Source organism: Rousettus aegyptiacus, unplaced genomic scaffold (assembly GCF_014176215.1).
Source record: "Rousettus aegyptiacus isolate mRouAeg1 unplaced genomic scaffold, mRouAeg1.p scaffold_m13_p_2, whole genome shotgun sequence".
NCBI lineage: Eukaryota > Metazoa > Chordata > Mammalia > Chiroptera > Pteropodidae > Rousettus > Rousettus aegyptiacus.
Window position 1 is genome coordinate 65,184,461 of NW_023416295.1, and position 18,528 is coordinate 65,202,988.

The following is an 18,528-nucleotide window of genomic DNA, read 5'->3' on the forward strand; positions in this document are numbered from 1 at the left end:
AATGTTTTTTTTTTAAATACACAACTCGTCACTGCTATGTTTGTATTCTGAAATATGTAGTCTGCTGGAAATATATGGAGAAAAGATCACATAATTCACAGTCAACATTAATTTTCACATAAACACATAAAATGAATAAAAGCAGGTAATTTGGTTGGTTAAATATGTATTAACCAAGACCAGTACATAAAAACAATAAAGGAGAAGAAAAAGTATGTTTTTTGTTTCATTTATTTTTTTCCTTCTTTACTGCTCTTAGCAGGATATATGTCGTGGTTTGGTGCAGTATGGATTTTCAGTGCAGTCATCTCATTCTGAGTAGTGTTTGAAGCATCCTAGCCTGTGACAAAGAAAAGTATCTTCCTTATGTGGGTCTTAGCAGTAATTTTCTTTGTTCTGTTTTCACCACAGCTGTCAGGGTCTCATGTGTTTGACTCTTATGCTCAAGAGATCAGTGTCCAGAGGAAGTGGGCAAAGTTGGTCATGTTTTATAAAAAGGATCCCATTGACATTTACCAAGAACTCTGTGCGCATGCTCTGCAATGTTAATCCAATTTTTAAAAAACTATATCAGAGTAATAACCCATACTTAAAAAAGAAAAGCGGGGTTCCTTATCCTTAAAGATTCAGGTGTATTGCCATGGCATTTATTTATTTATGTTTCTGAATGTTCATCCACTTTGTTCATGTTTTCTTGAGTATTGCTTGTTCTTTGCTATTGCCTATCTACTTGGCATCATAGTAATTGACATAGTTTAACAGTTGCACAGTATTAGTGCTTAACCAGTTCTTCGTTCATCTTGTAATTGAGACTGTAATCTTTGGTTTTAGCTCCATTAATTAGCTGACTTCCTCAGAGCAAATCTGCCTTCATCTCCTTAATCAAGCTCATCTTTATTGGCCTTTTTATATTAGCATTTCATGTTGTTAATACCAATCTTAGCCTGGTACTAGGTTGATAACTTTTTTTTTAAGAATTTTATTTTTTTAGATACTAATTTTTAACTTTTATTTAATTTTTTTTTTTAGTCCAAGCATTTTAATTTGTCCCAGGAAATATTAATGAATCAAAAACTGTTATCAAGCCATTGTTAAAACATGCATGTCAAAATAATTTAAAAATTCACTGTAGGAAAGAAATGTTTTATTTTTATTTTTTTAATTAGACAATGACATAAATATAAAACATCCGGGCAGATATTTGTTTCTGTATTTTACTCTTTTGTGTAGAGTTTATATGAATATCCAGGCAACCAAAAGAATCTCCCAAGTAGATTATAGAACTAATTATATACTTTTTTTGAATATCCTCAGAAAGTTGTCTGAATTATCAAATGATAGAGCAAAAACCATTTACCACTTTTCAGTAATGGGGAAAAGAGAAGCTCTGCTGTTTCCCCTTATGCCTTTATGATCTGTGATCTCTTTTTCTATCTAATAAGAAGCCTTCTAGGGTTTCAAAGCTTATTTGTTCATTTACCATGATGAAATTTCTTGACCTCCTCATGTTTTCCCTATGTCACATTCTTCTGTTTTCCCCTCATGGTCCTTTTTACCTTAGTAAAACTTAGCTTGCTTTGCAGAGATTCTGTCTGTGCCCATAGAGTCCTTTATCTTCTGTAGCCTTTTGCCAGTTTTATCAGCATTGGTGTGGAAAGCACAATAATCAATTCAGTTTTCTCAGTAGCTCACAAAGTGTGGTCCTGGGACTGGCAGCAGGAGCATCATTTGGGAACTTATCAGAAATGCAAATTCTCAGACTCTACCACAGACCCATTAAATTGGAAACTGTCAGAATGGTGCAGAGCAATTATAATCCTTTCTAGGTGTTGAATAGCTCCTTGAAATTTGTGATTTGGGGTCTTTGTTGGTCCATATAACTCTATATAGACTGATCTACCCATAATTTCTTTTTGTTACCAGTATTTAAAACTATTATTTTATATTGAGGAAAACTCAGTGAATGTATACCATTGAAATCTGCTCTTATAGCTTTGGGGTACTTTAGTTGAAGTTGCACTTGATACTTTATGCACTGTCAAGGAAATTGTTTAGAACAAGAGTCCGATTCTGTGCTTCACTCCCAACCCCCCAAGATGATGTTCTTCATCTTGTTTCTTCTTTTCAATGTAATATAATTTATAAAGGATACTCTATCACTGTGTTTGGTATTTGACACCATGACATATTAGGTTAAACCATTTAATTTAATCCCCACGATAACCCTGTGAATCAGAGAATACTTTTATCTCAAGTTTTATAGAGGAGAAAACTGGGGTTTAGGAAAGTTAATTTTCAGAGGTCACATTGCAGACCAAAGAACTCAAATCTAGACCCAGATGATGACAAAGCTCTTAAGGGCACTTGGTGTTACTGTTGGTCTCACTTTTCTATTTCTTCTTTTTGGCTTTGTCTGAATTTGTATTTTAAATTTGTTATACAAATGGTCTTTTTCTGGACTTCTTGCTTACAGTTCTGATTTGAGTAGTGTTCTTAAATATTTCTTTTTTCATCACTTATGACTTTCTAAGAAAAATTTAAAATTTCTAGAAAACTTATAGTGCCTTCATTTTCACTCCCTTTGCCTTTGCTTTTTCTAGTTTAATTTTAAAAATGTAAACCTTTGAACCCTATTTTTTCATATCTTCAGTAATAGATTTAAAATCTGTGTTGCCATATTTTTCAGACATGCTAAAACTGGCATCAGTAACTAAGTTTGAAATGAGTAGGGAAAGTGTTCCAAATCATTGAAAAATTTCAAGCCAAGAAATGGAAGATTATTGGAGTACTTGTGTATCTTAATAAAATAAAGTATAGACTCTAACTAGTAATTTTTGTCTTCAGTGGAAATAATCCTCTCAATCCTCCAAGTTTTAATTGAAAGCAGTATAAATAAAATATTATATATGCTAGCTTAATTCAAGAAAAGAGTATATTATTAATCTTTTTTTAAATGTATTACTACCGAGCTATCTAGGATTATAAAAAGATAGAACTAATTGATGTTCTTTTATTAAAGATAATTGTAACTGACTTTATCTTGAATCACCAGACATACAGCTTTATAAAGTTTGCAACTTGATTTTAAAATTACTCAAAAAAATTTTCGTGCAGTATATCTTTTGTTCATCTTGTAACTTCTGTTAAAATAAGTAAATTTTTAAAATAAACTGTGTTTTAACATTTTGAAATTTTGTTGCTGAGACAGTACCATGATAATATTATACTGCATATATTTTACTTGAATTATAAAATACTCTATATATTTCTGTAACTTATTCTTTTATATTTGGCATTTTTTGAGGGTCATAGCATGTAATTATTCAGAAATTTAAAATTTAGCTAAGCAGTTGATTTAACCTAACCTTGGGTGTTTTTTGGCAGCTAGTTTACCTCTGAACATCATCCACTACCTAGCATTTATTCATTTATCAGATATTTCTTTTTTTGAAAACCAACTATGTGCCGATATTGCACTAGTTTATTTGGATACAATGATAGCCTGATTTCAGAGCCCCCTTTTTTGTTTGTTTGTTTTTCTTCAAGGAGCCTTTGGTCCGCTGGAGCAAACAGATAAACAAAGAGTTAGCTACATCACTTGTGTGCTCATTAAGTCTGAAAAAAAAGGAGGAAGATAGCAAATATCCTGAAAGCACTTGAGGGATACAACCCTCAGACTTTTCCTAGAGTAGGAATGAACAGAAGTGTTACAGAAAGTATTACAGAGGAAATAATGTCTCAACTAAGATCTGAGGTTGGAGTGAGGCAGAGTACAGAGAATGATAGATTGTGCCAGGCAGAATAATAAGAGAAGGAGCTAGTGAGTTAAACTGGGAAACTAGGCATTCAGAGCTTTCCTTTTAAATGATATTGGGGAATTTGGAATTTAGAATTTTGGGAGTTGGGATTGGAATTGAAGGTTTTTTATGTGAAAATGGTATCACAAATGGGGTAAAACTTGGAGACCAATCAAGAAATTGTTGTAGAATTTCAGTCAAGAAATAATGGTGATCAAAAGTGGGATAGAGACAGCTAGTGAGAAATAGATTATGTGACATGTTTGAGAAAGTAGAATCTATTAATTGTTATTTGAAACACTGAGAGTAAAAATTAGGCTTATTCACTTTAGCAAAACATAATTTGAGAGAAGGATCTGGAAATCTATAACGTAGTAAGTGTAGAAGCTAAAGAAGTAATATCATGGTTAATCTTTGCTTGGGAATACCATTTCAGTGCTCCTTGCAATAGTATAAATAAGTAATTGTTGGTTCTACCAAAATTTATACGACTAAATAACTGTAATCACTTAGGTTTACATTTGATACCAACATGAGTAGTCCTTAGCCGTGCATAGACATCTCTTCTTACACTTTATGTCTAGTCCTACTATTTTAGGATAGTAAGTAAAATCATAGTATAGAAAGCACAGTGGGAAGTAGAAGGAGTCCAGGATCCATTAGTATAATTTGAGAAGAAATTCAACCAAACTTATTCTAATAATGTATTTGCAGAGAATAAAGATTTAATTGTACCACTAATATTCACTTTTTTGGTCATTAAGCAGTTTAAGAAAAGTATAAAATTAGAATTGTCTTTTCTTAAACTTTTTATTTTGAAATTATTATAGATTGCCACAGAAATTGCAAAAATAGTACATAGAGTCTGGTAAACCCTTCACCTAGCTTCTCTTAAGGGTGTAACAGTTTATTTATATAACTGTTATGCAATATCAGAACCAAGAAATTGACATTGGTAAAACACTTAAGTAAACTGCAGACCTTGTTCAATTTTCAGCAGTTTTTACTTGAATTCATTTTTGGGAGTGTAATTTTCTGTGATTTGATCCTATATATAGATTTGCATGACTGGCATCACAGAAAAAGATACAAAATCATTCTATCACTACAAAGAAAATCCTTCATGCAACCCCGTTATACTTATACCCACTCCTCAATCCTGCCCCTGTCTCCTTGCTACCATGATTCCCTTCTTCATTTTTAAAAGTTTTGTCATTTCAAGAATGTGATTTAAATGTAAGTTTTTGAGATTTTCCTTTTTTAAAAAAATAAGCATTATTCCCTAGAAATCTATCCAAGTTGTTGCATGTATCAGTAATTACTGCTTCTTTTTTTGTTCTCAGTTATATCATTGTATGTTTGGATGGATGTTTCGGTTTCTTTAACCCCACTGGTTTGTTGAAGGACATCTATCTGTATTCTTTCCAAGACTGACTATTATAAAGTAACTTGTTATGAACATTTGTATTACAGGCTTTTGTTTGAATATAAGTTTTTGTTCCTCTGGGATAAATACTCAAGGGTATAATTGCTGTGTTGCATGTAAATGTATGTTTAGTTTTTTTTTTTTAAGAAGCTGCCAGAAAGAAATTGTGTAGGATGGCCATACCATTTCACAGTCTCACCAGTAGTTATATGAAAAATTTATTCTCATCAGCATTTAGGGTTATCTCTATTTTAACTGCTCTAATAGGTGTGTATTAATTACTCATTGTTGTTTTAGTTTGCATTTTGGTAATAGATAATGATGAACATCTTTTCATGTGTTTATTTGCTATCCATCTACCTTTTTTTGGTGAAATGTCTATGTGTTTTGTCCATTTTTTCTAATTAAATTGTTTCTTTATTGTTGAATTTTGAAGACTTATTTATATATAAGTCCTTTATCAGATATGTGGTTTGCAAATATTTTCTGACACTTCTTTATTTTTCTCAAATTAAAATTGTCTTTCAAATTATTCTGTTAATGAGTGGAAATTTGATTGTTGCAGAGGCAAAATGTAGTAAAATTAGTCTTTTGACTAAAAATTAATTTACAGTCAAAATTTATATAGGTCATGCATTAAAGTAGTATGTATGTTTCTTTCATGGATGATCCCCAAATGAAGAAAAGTGCATGTGTTTAATGGCTTGCCTGAATTATATTTGATACAAGGAAGCAGATTAGACACCGGAGACCTCAGATATTTTACTTAGCTTTTCTGAGTAATGTTTTCTTAGTACGTGAAATGGGGGAAAATGTTTTTTAATTCTAATAATATTAGGGAATAGCAAATAAAGCTCTAAAAGTCATGTTACAAAAGCTTTCCCCCACTTTTCAAATATTTAGTCTTCCTTACCATTTGGGGAACAGTTGTTCTATGGTCACTTATAATTTCAGATGTCAACTCGTAGACCTTTTCCACAGTCAAGAGTATCTTACACCAGAATATCATTTCATGTTTCTAAAGGGATTTTTTTTCTCTACAACTTTCACAATGAGACAGTTCTAATTTGAGAGACGTAAAGAAGCTTCAGACAAAATATTTGCAAATCACTTACACATTTAAAAAAATCCTCAAAATTCAACAATAAAATTGAAGGAAAAAATTAAAATAAGTAGAATAAAATAAAAATAATGTAAAGATTCTCAAGCAAGGTACCTTATACAAACATAAAAGCCTCCTCAAAGGTGTCCTGGGGCAGCTGAGAAGATCTGTTTTCTCCTAAGAAATACTACTCATTATGGTCAAGATGTCAGTTGAGTACTCTGTTCTTGAGTTTCCAATTTGGGAGCCTGGAGCTAGAAGCCCTTTGGAGCTTAGGCCTTAGATACCTGGCTTATACAGTGAGAAGACATTTTCTTGCTATCTATCTTTCAAGGCCTTGCTCAGCTGCTGTCCTGTTAGCATTTCCATGGAAGAAGAAAACAGCATTCCAAGGCTTGGCATCTGTTGAAATCAATAAATATAAAATATCACATTGGCACATGTGAAATTTCTGTCTTCTAGAACAGTTAGCTAAGTAACAGTTATATATAACCACACATATATACTTACAACTATATTCATGTGATAATTATATTACATATAACCAAATATAACTTTGTTGGGTTCAAATCCCGGTTCTACAACTTAAATGCTGTTTGATTTTGGTCAAGTTGCTTAACCTTTTATGTTTTCTAATCTTAAAGGGGTATTGTAATAGTATTTATTTTTTAGGGTTATTTTGACAATTAAATGAGTTAATAAATGCAAAACACTAGTAACAATTCCTAGTATATAAGTAAACACTGCTTAAGCTATTTACCTGACTGGTAAAGTACTCCTGTAAAAAATCAATGCTAAGAAAATTAGATTTTTTTTTCTTTTTTATGCTATAGAAGTAGATGTTTTATTTAACAATTCAAGTTCCAGAAATGATCAACAATATAACAATTGCATGACTTTGTAAATTCTATTCCGTGGCTCATTTTTATAAATTTATTATTTTCTGGGGACCTTTGGAATCATTGGAGAGCCAAATGACTTGCTTGACTTTGGTGAAACAAAAGTTAATGTGAGGCTTGCAAAGGGAGGAAAGTGTTTGGAAACTGAAATTCTTTCCTAATTAACTTGAATTTAAGCAATAAGGCTGCATAGACCTGTTGATTGAGATAGTGTTCTGTTGAAATGAAAGAGTGATGGTTAGTTATCATTTGTAATTGAGCATTCATTCATTTAGCAAATATTTCTACTCTGTCCAATGCTGTATAAAGCATGGGGATATAACAGTAAAACAGTTTTAACCTTGTAGTGCTGGAAGTCTAATGGGAAGGCGAGCATTAGTCAAAATATCTTATAAATATGTAATGCTAGATTGCAGTAAGTGCAATAAAGGCCCTTCTCTTGCACAGGAGATGCAAGTATGAGAGTATGTCATAGGCAGACCTGATGTAATATGGGGGTCATGAATGGTGGCTGGAAAACATCCAACTTTGGTAAGCAATAGTAGAATAAAATAAGAAGAAAAGAGTCTTCTCTTTCTAGAAAACTAGATCTTTTAACCAGAAGTATTTATCTGTGATTGTGTTGTACTCAAGGAGAATTTTATTAGTTATTTTTTATTAGTATATGTATTTTTCATTCCAGTTATCATTGCCAACTTTATTTTGGACATTATGCTAAAATGCTTAGAATTTTAAAATACTTTCAATTTGGGGACACTAGCAATTAAATGGACGTTTTTGTTTAATATAATCTGATTATGAATAAAGAGAAATACAGGCAGTTATGGATGTTCACAGAAGTGCCATTTTATTGAGAAACTTGACATACATCACTGTATAAGTTTAAGGCATACAGCGTAATGGTTTGATTTACATGTCTTGTGACATGATTACCACAGTAGGTTCAGCTGAGAATTTAATGTTTGAGAAATTTGAACAATTTCAAAGTTTTAAAACTTGTGTTTGTTTTGATTCTATAATATAAATTCTTAAATAATTTCTTTAAACCAATAGTTTGTTATATTCATGCTAAATTTTTTTTTTTAAGGATTTCGGTTTGTTGAAATGAACAGTCGTAAATCAAAGAGTAACAATTTAATACATGCAGAGTACCTTTCACAGGTTAGTATATATTTTCATTAATCTCAAGGCCTGTTACCATATAAAGGTCATCAAAGAAATAGTCATCTCCTTAACTTGAGTTCTCCCCTTGGCACTTATGAAAAATCACTCTTTACATTCTCAAGGGGAGATTGTCTTATGCTGCTTCTTAATTTCATCCTTTGGTAAGTCTTTGGATAGTTGGAATCCAAACTTGACTCATGTCTTCCTAAGTGTGTTCTGATTTCAATTTAGTTTAACATTATCTTCAGCATTTTATACTTCTTCAGTTAAATTTATTCCTAAGTTTTTTATTCCTTTTAATGCTATTATAAAAGAAATTGTTTTATTAATTTAATTTTTTATTCATTGCTAATGTATCTCAATGCAATTGATTTTTGTATATTAATCTTGTTTCCTACAACCTTGTTGGCCTCATTTCTTAGTTCTAATAGTTTTAGTTTATTCCTTAGAACTTGCTATATGTAAGATCATATCATCTGCAAATAGAAATAGTTTTACTTCCTCCTTTACAATCTGGATATGTTTCTTTTCTTTTTTCTTGTCTAATTGCTCTGGTTAGAATGTTTAGTGCCATATTGAATAAAAGTGGCAAGAGCAGACATTCTTGTTTTGTTTTTTATATAGGAAAATACATTCAGACTTTCACCATTTAATGTGATATTAGCTATAGGTTTTTGTAGAGTCCTTTTATCAGACTGAGGAAGTTTCCTTATATTCCTAGAATGTTGAGTGTTTTTATCATGAACATTTAATGTTAAGTGCATACTGTATTTTAAGTGCTAAGCATATATTGTATTATCTCTCAAAGAATCTAGTAGAGAATGGGCATGATATTTCAAACCTGGCATTTTTATTAATCTGGCTTAACCAGAACTACATTTTTTTTTTCAAAAATTGAAACTAAATGTTATTGACATCCCTTTATAAGACATTTCTTTACTTTTGAAGGAAAATGTTTAACTGTTTAAAAAAAATTTTTTAACTGAGGTATACTTTACATATCTTTCTAAAGTGCATAAATCTTCCATGTACAGCCTAATAAATTTCTATACATGTATACACCTATGTAACCTCCATCTCAGATCACGTTGGGATTTTTTAACCTGACTTTTCACTACAGCTTCACTTTGCTTCATTTCCGTCTTACATTTTATAAATAGTTGTTCCCTCTCTAATAGATTTTACTGAAGTTTTTTTTTAAAAAGGACTGAGGTTTGTCTTTCGAGTTCTAATTATCTTTCCTAGGTAAAGGAATAAATATTATGATAAGTTGAGTCTCTATATTTGCTCATTTAAGTGTTTTATAGTTATTAGCTATTACTTACATAGTACCCATATTGTATTAGAGATAGCTGCCTTGTTTAATCTGAAATGCAAGCTGGCCAGAAAAATGTTACTCTCTCCATTTTATAGATTTAAGAAAAAATAAGATTTAGAAAAGGCTAACTTTAAAATGCTCTTCCGATACCAATCCTCTTATTCTTTCCACTTCCTCTACGATAAGTGTGGACTGTTTTATAACCAGTGAATAATTTACTTTGCTTAGTCTCTGGTGCATGTAAAGAGAACTGATATTTATCTCTTTGTTACATGAAGGATCATTCTCATGCTCTCAGTCTAGGAGAAGTAAATAATCTTGGAGGCTTCTTGTTTCTGCGGATGGTGCCAGATCTTAAAACAGTCTCCTAAGGTTTTGGTCCCTGGAGGACCTCTGTATTAGCAGCAGGTGCAGAAAAGAAATGATTTTAACAGTCTGTTTAAAGAATGTGCTGAATAGTCTGACATATTTTTTTTACAACTAAGCATAAGCCCTTTGTTTTAACGTGCACTCAAAATTTAGCTCTTTACAAGGATTTTTTCTTAATTTATTCCAATGATTATTTTATAGCCTACATATATTAATGTGATTTCTTCCATGTAATTGAGAATTTCCTTATATTTTGTTACTACCTTTTTTGCAGATTGTTTCTTGACTGTGTCATTTCTTTTCAATATATTTGTAGTGTTTATTTTTTAGACACAGATCATGTTCTTTTAGTAGTATTGTACTCTGCACCAACTAGGTCCTTAATAACTACATGGACTTTTAAACTTCTTTATTTCTTCAGAAGCCTGACTTTGATAGCAGGTGCAAATTGGTAGGGCTTGAGCTGAGTCACTTTAGATGTGTTAGTCTCTAGAAATTGAGGTGTGGTGCATGAGCATTATTAGATTAAATTATATTTTTAGATTCTCTCCTGTCTTTGTTCCTTGGCTGACATGTTGAACAGAGTGAGGTATTCATTCACTTGCATTAAAACAGTCCTCAAATTGCTGATTTAGCTAAAGTAAGCGATTCTCTTGTTGAAACATTCACAACTAAATTCTCATCCTTTCTCTGGGGCTTGAGATTGGTAAAAAGAGCTGTTAACTTTATAACTTATGAAAATGGTGCCAGAGCTGTTGAAGAGAAGTTATTTAGGGAGGGTTGATTTATTAGTATTTAATTTTAATTGCTGTAAATGTATATTCTCATTCATTTTTTTATTGAATATATAACATTTTCATTTATATTTATTCACATTATTTTCATCAGGTACAGAGAATTTTACGAGAAAGATTTTGTCATCAGAGTCCACATAGTAACCTGTTTGGAGTACAAGTACAATATAAGTAAGTTTAGCTATTCTTTTGTCCCTTATGAACCTACTTACAGATGTACTTTAGATTTTTCAAAAATTACCATACACAAATTTTGTCTTAAATAAGGCTAGTGAAGATATTTATAGAGATAAAAAGAATTTTGGTTTGTGTAGAAACACTGAATATCATGAATCAAGAGAGATATAAATATTTTCATAATAAGAAAGCCTTTTTACTTTCAATCTTGTGTTGTTTCTGTTACACAGTAGTGAGATAATTCTGAGCTTCTTGCACCTAATATTTGGCAGCTAGCTGTGGAGTGAAAGGTCCTAAAAGATGCCACTGTTGTCTCTTATCTAATACTATCATAAAGACCAAGGTATTTTAGGCTTACTTGGTTTCCTCTTGAGGTTTCCAGAGAATCGGTATTGGCCAACCATCTCTTCTTTGTTCTGTGTAGAACTGTTTAGAACAGTCAGGTGCCCAGAGGGGGAAAAAAAGGAATGCCTGTTTCTTGTGCATATTTCGATTTTAAAAAGTAATGCCTAGCAAATTACTCCAGCGTTTGAAATTTTGGCCTGTTTATGTCATTTCAGACACTTACTTGAACTGCTAAAAAGAACTGCTATCTATGGAGAAGGTAACTCTGTTCTCATTGTTGGACCCCGAGGATCAGGAAAGACCATGGTAAAGCTGTTGATTTTTTGATGCTCCTTTACTTTGGTAGGCATGTGATGATTCTTCTAGACAACACTAAAATGCTTTTCATTATTTTGTTACAAAAATTCTGCTTTTTTTCTTTAAATCATAGAAGACATGCCAAGCTTTATAGAGTGGTATGTTTGAGTGGAGTATTTTTTACCTTTTTTTCCCCCACAGTAACAAATTTTAATTGTTGTTTGTTCCATCATGGTCTTTTGTCCTTAAAGAACTAGTGATAGCCAGTGGAAAAGGGAAACTAGCACTTACTGAGCATGTACCTTGTGTCTTATCTGTTTTCTGTTATTTGTTCTTCACAGTAACCTGGTAAGGTAGGTATTGTCCCTGTTTATAGATTAGGTAACTAGCACACCACACATTCTTTTTCTTAATTTATTGTTTATTTTGTAACCCTAACACAAGCAATTTTTCACATATGTGCTCACACATCTCTTCTGGAATCTTATTATTATTTTCTCTTATTACCATATTTGCTTAGGTACCTCAAAAAGATACTCTTGCTTTTTTCCCTCATTTTCTCTTTTCACATTCTTTATTCAGTACATGAAACAGATTATGTCTGTTACATTGAAAGTATTACTATTTACTTCTAAATAGTTGGGCTCTGTAAAATCATGTTTTCTGCTATATTCCATATAATAAATTTAAATTTATTACATGTATTTTTATTGTATAGGAATAAAATTATAATTATATAATAAGTAAAACAAATAAAATGGATTTTATCTTTTAAATAATGTGGGTTGATTCTACATTATGGAAGATAAAGAAATTAGAGCTTTAGGATTTTACTCTTATCACCCATTTTCGGTATTGTTTGAAATAATATAAATTGCGAATATACATTTAGATAATCTCTTTAACCTTTTAAGAATTTTTCACATTTTATTGTGATCATATTTACATTGATTTTTTTATTTTTAGTTTTAGATGTGATGTTTAATTTGGTTCTGTCCTTATGTCAGTCCTTCCACACAATCATCGTTTCTTTCGAGTTCCTTATTATAAATAGATTTTATTTGCGTTTGACTTTATTTCTGTTTTGGGTAGTTTTTACAAGAGAACTATGTGACTAATATGGTTTAGAATATTTTAAATTATTAGCAATAGTTCTATTGACGATAGAAAAACTGAACAAAGGATTGCAAAGGTCACTGAAAATTAATTATGAATTGGTTTAAAACTTATAAAAATGTTCATTTTTACTCATAATTAAGTAAATTAAATAAGAACTACAGCAGTTTTCTCTATCAGGTCGACAGAAATCCCATAAGATTGATAACACACTGAATTTGTGAACTTATGAGAAAGCAGACATGCATGTTCCTGCTGGCAGTATATTTGACACAACTAGAATTAGACAAAATCTAACCACATAAAATACATATACTTTTTGACTCAGCAATAGCATTTCTAGGAATCTACACTTATGAAATATGAAAAGACTTATTGCAGCACTGTTTGTTAAATGAAAAATGAGAAATGGCATAAATGCCCATCAGGAGGGTATTGGTTAATACATCATATTACATTCACCCATATTATAGACTGTTATGCAGCAGTTAAAAAGAACCTGGTTAACAGAACAAATTGCTCAAGCTATCCAGACCACTGAAATATAAAAGAGAAAGGAAGTTTAGGAACACCGGGTAATTTTTAAAAATAAATATTTTAAATACAACAAAAATTATTTTGCATGTAACTTACAACATGGCTAGGGTTGAACTCTTGGGTCACAGTTTTTTCCCTTTTGTAATTTATATAGCTTTTATTTAGTTTGTGTTTTATGGGAAAATTCCAAGGGCAGACTTTTATTTTTTGCCTTCATAAGCTGCTGTACACATCATTCTGGATAGTCTAAATGGTGCAGTCATAACAACTTCAGATCTCAATATCTTGACACAACAGAACTTTTTGTGTGTGCCCAATGTAGATCAGCAAGGGGGCACTGCTCTTTGCAGTTAAGAGGAGTGATGGTGTGAGATATCTCAGCATGTCCTTCCACTGCACCCCAGTGGAGGGAAGGGGGCATGATGAATCATAGATACACTCTTAAAAGTGTCTACCCACAGATGATAGAGAGCACATCTCACAGTTCACTAGCCAGAGTGATTCACTTGGTCACACCTAATTTCAGGAGAGCAAGGAAGTATATTCTCATAGGTGCCTCGAAGGGAGGATAACCAGAAGTATTTGGTGAATGTTGTTTATGATCACCACAGCTAACTTGTTTTGAGTTTGTATGTGATTTTTCCCTGTCTGAAATCTTGCAGAATTTCTTTATTTTAACAATATAAAAATTTCACAGACTGTATCTAGTGTTGGTCATAAAAACTGATACTCTGTAAATCCTTTTAATACAAATTTAGATCTTCAGTAAAGAAAAAAGGAATGCCTGTTTCTTATGCATATGCACAAGAAAAACATCAGATGAATGTTTGAAGAACATTTTTAGATAATACTTTAATTCTTCAAGAAACTTCGTAATGTTACTCTTGTATTAATGATGACGTGTAGGAAATAAGTGCATTTCAGTGCATCTTGAACAAAGTGGTATTACAACAGGAAAGTTGAATTTCTGTGATTTGTACATTAAAGTTATCAAGCCCAAAAGTAAACCTGAGCAGCTGACTGAATTTATTCTAAACTTCATCTTGGAAGTTTGTCCCTAAAGGCATGGAGAAAGTTTGAAAAAAAAAGAAATAAGAGATAGTAAACACTTATAAAAATGTTTAAGTAAATACAAACTAAAATTGTACTCAATTTCACTAGTAAATTGGCTAAAATATCTATTTTACTAGAAAAATTAAGCAGATAGTAGAGTTTACGTATTACCCCCCCCCACACACACACACACGCACACACACACACAGTTTCCCTTATCGTTAACATCTTAGTGTCGTACATTTGACACAATTAATGAACCAATATTGATATATTATTATTAACTAAAATCTATAGTTTACATTAAGGTTCATTCTTTGTATTGTACAATTTTATAGGTTTTAACAAATATGTGCCATGTATCGACCATTACAGTGTCATACAAAATAGTTTCACCATTCTAAAAATCCCCTGTGCTTTACGTGTTCATCTTCCCATCCCCAACAACTACTGATTACTTTTATTGCTCCATAGTTACCTTTCTAGAGTGTCATTTGGAATCATATGTTATATAACCTTTTCAGATAGGCTTCTTTCATTTAACAATGTGCACTTAAGGTTCCTCCCTGTAATTTCATAGCTTTACAAGTCATTTCTTTCAATTGCTGAATAATATTCTATTGTATGAATGTACCACTCTTTAACTATTTGCTTAATGAAAGACATGTTGATTGTTTCTAAGTTTTGACAGTTATGAATAAAACTACTGTAAACATTATGTGCAGGATTTTATATGGACGTGAAGTCTTCAACCTATTCAATAAATACTTAGCACTAATTGCCAGACAGTGGTAATACTGTTTAGTGCTGTGAGAAACTGCCAAACTGTCTTCCAAAGTGGTGCTACCATTTTGCTTTCTTACCAGCTTTGAATGAATTTCTGTTGCTATGTATCTTTACCAGCATTTCGTATTGTCTGGGTTGTTTTTGTTTTTGTTTTTGTTTTTTTCAAATTTTAACCATTCTAATAGAAATGTAGTGATAGCTCATTGCTATTGTTATTTACCATTCTCTAATGGTATATGATATTGAGCATGTTTCTGTAGGCTTACTTTTCATCTTTATATCTTTGGCGAGAACTCTATGACTATTGAATTGTTTCTCATCGATATTTTTTTTAAAGTGCTTTATATTTTGGATATATCAGATATGTGTTTTGCAAATATTTTCTCCCAGTGTTGTTTGTCTTTTAATTCTGTTAACAATATTCTTGTCAGAGCAGAGTTTAAGTCCAACTCATCTTTTTCTTTCATGGATTATGCTTTTGGTGTTGCATCTACAATTTCATCACCAAAACCCAAGCCCTCTATGTTTATTTCAAGAAGTTTTATAGTTCATTTCTGGGCTGTCTGTTCTGTTCCTTTGATCTGTTTGTTCTTTCACCAGCACCACACTGTCTTGATAATTGTAGTTATAGTAAGTCTTGAAGTTCAGTAGTGTCAGTCTTCCGACATTTTGCTTCTTCAATATTGTTTTGGCTATTCTGGGTACTTTGCATTTCCATATTAACTTTAGAATCAATTTATCAATATCCATAAAATACTGGGAATTTTTCTGTTCAGTTGTGGGATTTTATGTTGAATCTATAGATCACATTGGGATGAATTGGTTTCTTAACTGTATTGAATCTTCACATTCATGAATATGGAGGGATGGAATATATCTCCATTTATCTCCATTTATTTGGTTTTTCCATCAGCTTTTTAAATTGTCCTCAAATAAATCTTATATTTCTTTGATTTATACCTAGGTATTCAAATTTTTTGGTGCCAATTTGAATACTGTGTTTTTAATTTCATATTTCAAGTGTTTGTTGCTGATATATAGGGAAGCAAATGACTTCTGTGTATTACCTTGTATCCTGTAACCTTGCTATCATTGATTAGCATTTCCAGGAATTTGTCAATTCTTTGGGATTTTCTGCATATACATTCATGTCATCTGCAAACAAAGACAGTTTTATTTCTTCCTTCCCTATCTCTATACTTTTTATTTCCTTTTCTTGTCTCATTGCATTAGTTATTCACAGGCTATGTCTAAGCATTGATCATAAAATTAACTGATAGTATACAAGCTTTCTTAATACAAATTTAGTTCTTCACTAAAGAATTTTTTTTTTTTATCTTTGAGTATCCTGTTTCATTTCTTCTCATCCTTTCTTAAGATTAGGGTATCCAGTTATGAAGCTTTTTTCCTCATTTCTTTGTGTCATTTCTCCATGTTTCTCCTCTTGTATTTTTTTCTTTCTCTCTCTCAGCATTCCACCATATCACCAATGTGTGTTTCCTCACAATCAGTTCTGTTGTTTGCTTCTTTTCATGTGATATTGCATTTTAATTTTCTAATGATCCTTCTTGTCTAGCTCATTATGATAAACTTTCTTTGGTTATTGTTTTATGTTTGTATAGATATGGCTTAAATAGCCTAAATGTATATCCAAAATATACATTTTCAATAGTAATTAATCATTTTCATCAGTTTGCTGTTCCTTTTCTTTCATGTTATGTCATCTTTTCATGAATTCCTTGTTGACTTTTTATATTTATTCAGGTTTAAAGAGCAAGACAGCCATTATAGCATAGTATTTATCAGTTAATAAAACTAATAGATTATTCTTGGCATACTAACAATTTATCTAATTGTTACTTCTTAAACCAAAGCCTGTTCTGGTTCTTCAAAGTCATTTATCTAGTGTGACTTCACTTGAACATGGAAGAATCCCCTATTTGGTATTCCATTTTGGTTTAATTTAATTTATTCCTGCTGCACTCCAATATTGAGAGGTCAAAGCACTGAGGAACATTGTTTAACTATGCCACTTTTATAATTTGTTTTGTGTGGGAGTATGCTAAGATATAAAATAGGTTATTCTTAGACAAGAACTCTTAATACAATTTTGTAAATTCTAATTTAAAAATAAGATTACAGTATATTTAAGACACTATCCTTGGCCCAACTATTTTGAAATACAAAAATTCAAACTCTGCAGTTAATTGATAAAGATAACTGTAGTTTGTTGTATTTCAAACATTTTATTTTGAAAAAGTAGATATGATTTCAAATGACAGGGCCCTGGAAAATACTCTTCTACATAGAAATTATTGTTGACAAACTTGCTAGATGGATGTTTCTTCTTATTGGTGTTTCTTCTAGTTGTGTATTGATGAATGTTGTGTTCAAATCAAATCAAAGTATTCAAGAATAGTAGTAGTAAGCTAAAAATCCCTGGTTTCTGACAGGTTTAAGCAAACTCTGCTAGTATGTTTATAAAATTAATTTTTAACTTCAGAGAATGTGGAAATGAGGTAGCCAAATTAGTTATGGTGGTTGGTATAACATTAATAACAAACTGATTTTTTTTAGTAGATAATATAGTTTAAAATATTTGAAAAGATGACATTGTATCATGAAAAAACTGACAAATTATATGATTGGTTACCTAACTAATTATACAGTAAATTTTAGTATTGTTCAGATTGGAACTGAAATTATTTGAAGACATATTTCCTACTTGAAGACATAGTCTCCTTATTATTACTCTTTACTCTAAAAATCTTTTTGTCTTTTCTTAATTCTATTCATTTTCCAATTTTAAAACATGTATGCAGTATTAATATGAAGAGCTATATGATACTACAATGAGTGATAAGATGTCACAAATCAAAAATATTAATGTAAGTATGTGGCATAGGAACTTATAAAAATGTGAAGCTTTATAATTGAGCAGTTTAAGGTGATATAATACTTTGCTTTTTAAAGAAATACTATAACTATATTAGTAGTCGTAATTGTTTTCATTGCAAGTGCTAAGTTTCTGTAATAAGGACTTTCTCTGTATACCTAGCAAATGACAAAAAAGAACATCTCTTTTTTGACTTAACCTCTTAGTATTTTTGATTTTCATTTTATGTACTTCATTGAAATTAATATATTGCAGGTGGGTTTTTTGTAGTTATTTAGCCATTTTTTTGATATACATTTTCAGTAGCTTTTAATGGATTTTAATGCTATTTAATAGAGTAAATGTTAGAGACATAATGAATGAGACATGAAGTTCTTTAGTGTCTATAGTTTTATGAGAAATAGTTCTTTGAAAACTTGAAGTTGTTTTTAAACATTTATTAGAAGTTTGGA

General features: G+C 31.2%; 1 protein-coding gene across 7 annotated transcripts in view; it reads left to right on the top strand.

The window, feature by feature from the left end:
- Positions 1-18,528, top strand: part of ORC4 (origin recognition complex subunit 4) — a 71,158-nt gene that overhangs the window by 31,429 nt on the left and 21,201 nt on the right. For 2 of the 7 annotated variants that reach the window (XM_016151147.2, XM_016151148.2), the window contains exons 2-4: positions 8,312-8,385; positions 10,964-11,040; positions 11,607-11,697. In XM_016151147.2, the coding sequence (XP_016006633.1) occupies positions 8,329-8,385; positions 10,964-11,040; positions 11,607-11,697 (225 nt within the window). In that variant the 5' untranslated portion in view covers positions 8,312-8,328. Of the gene's footprint in view, positions 1-5,752; positions 7,756-8,311; positions 8,386-10,963; positions 11,041-11,606; positions 11,698-12,431; positions 18,069-18,528 lie in introns of those variants that run through there. The other 5 variants (XM_016151153.2, XM_016151152.2, XM_016151149.2 and 2 more) reach the window with 4 other exon arrangements.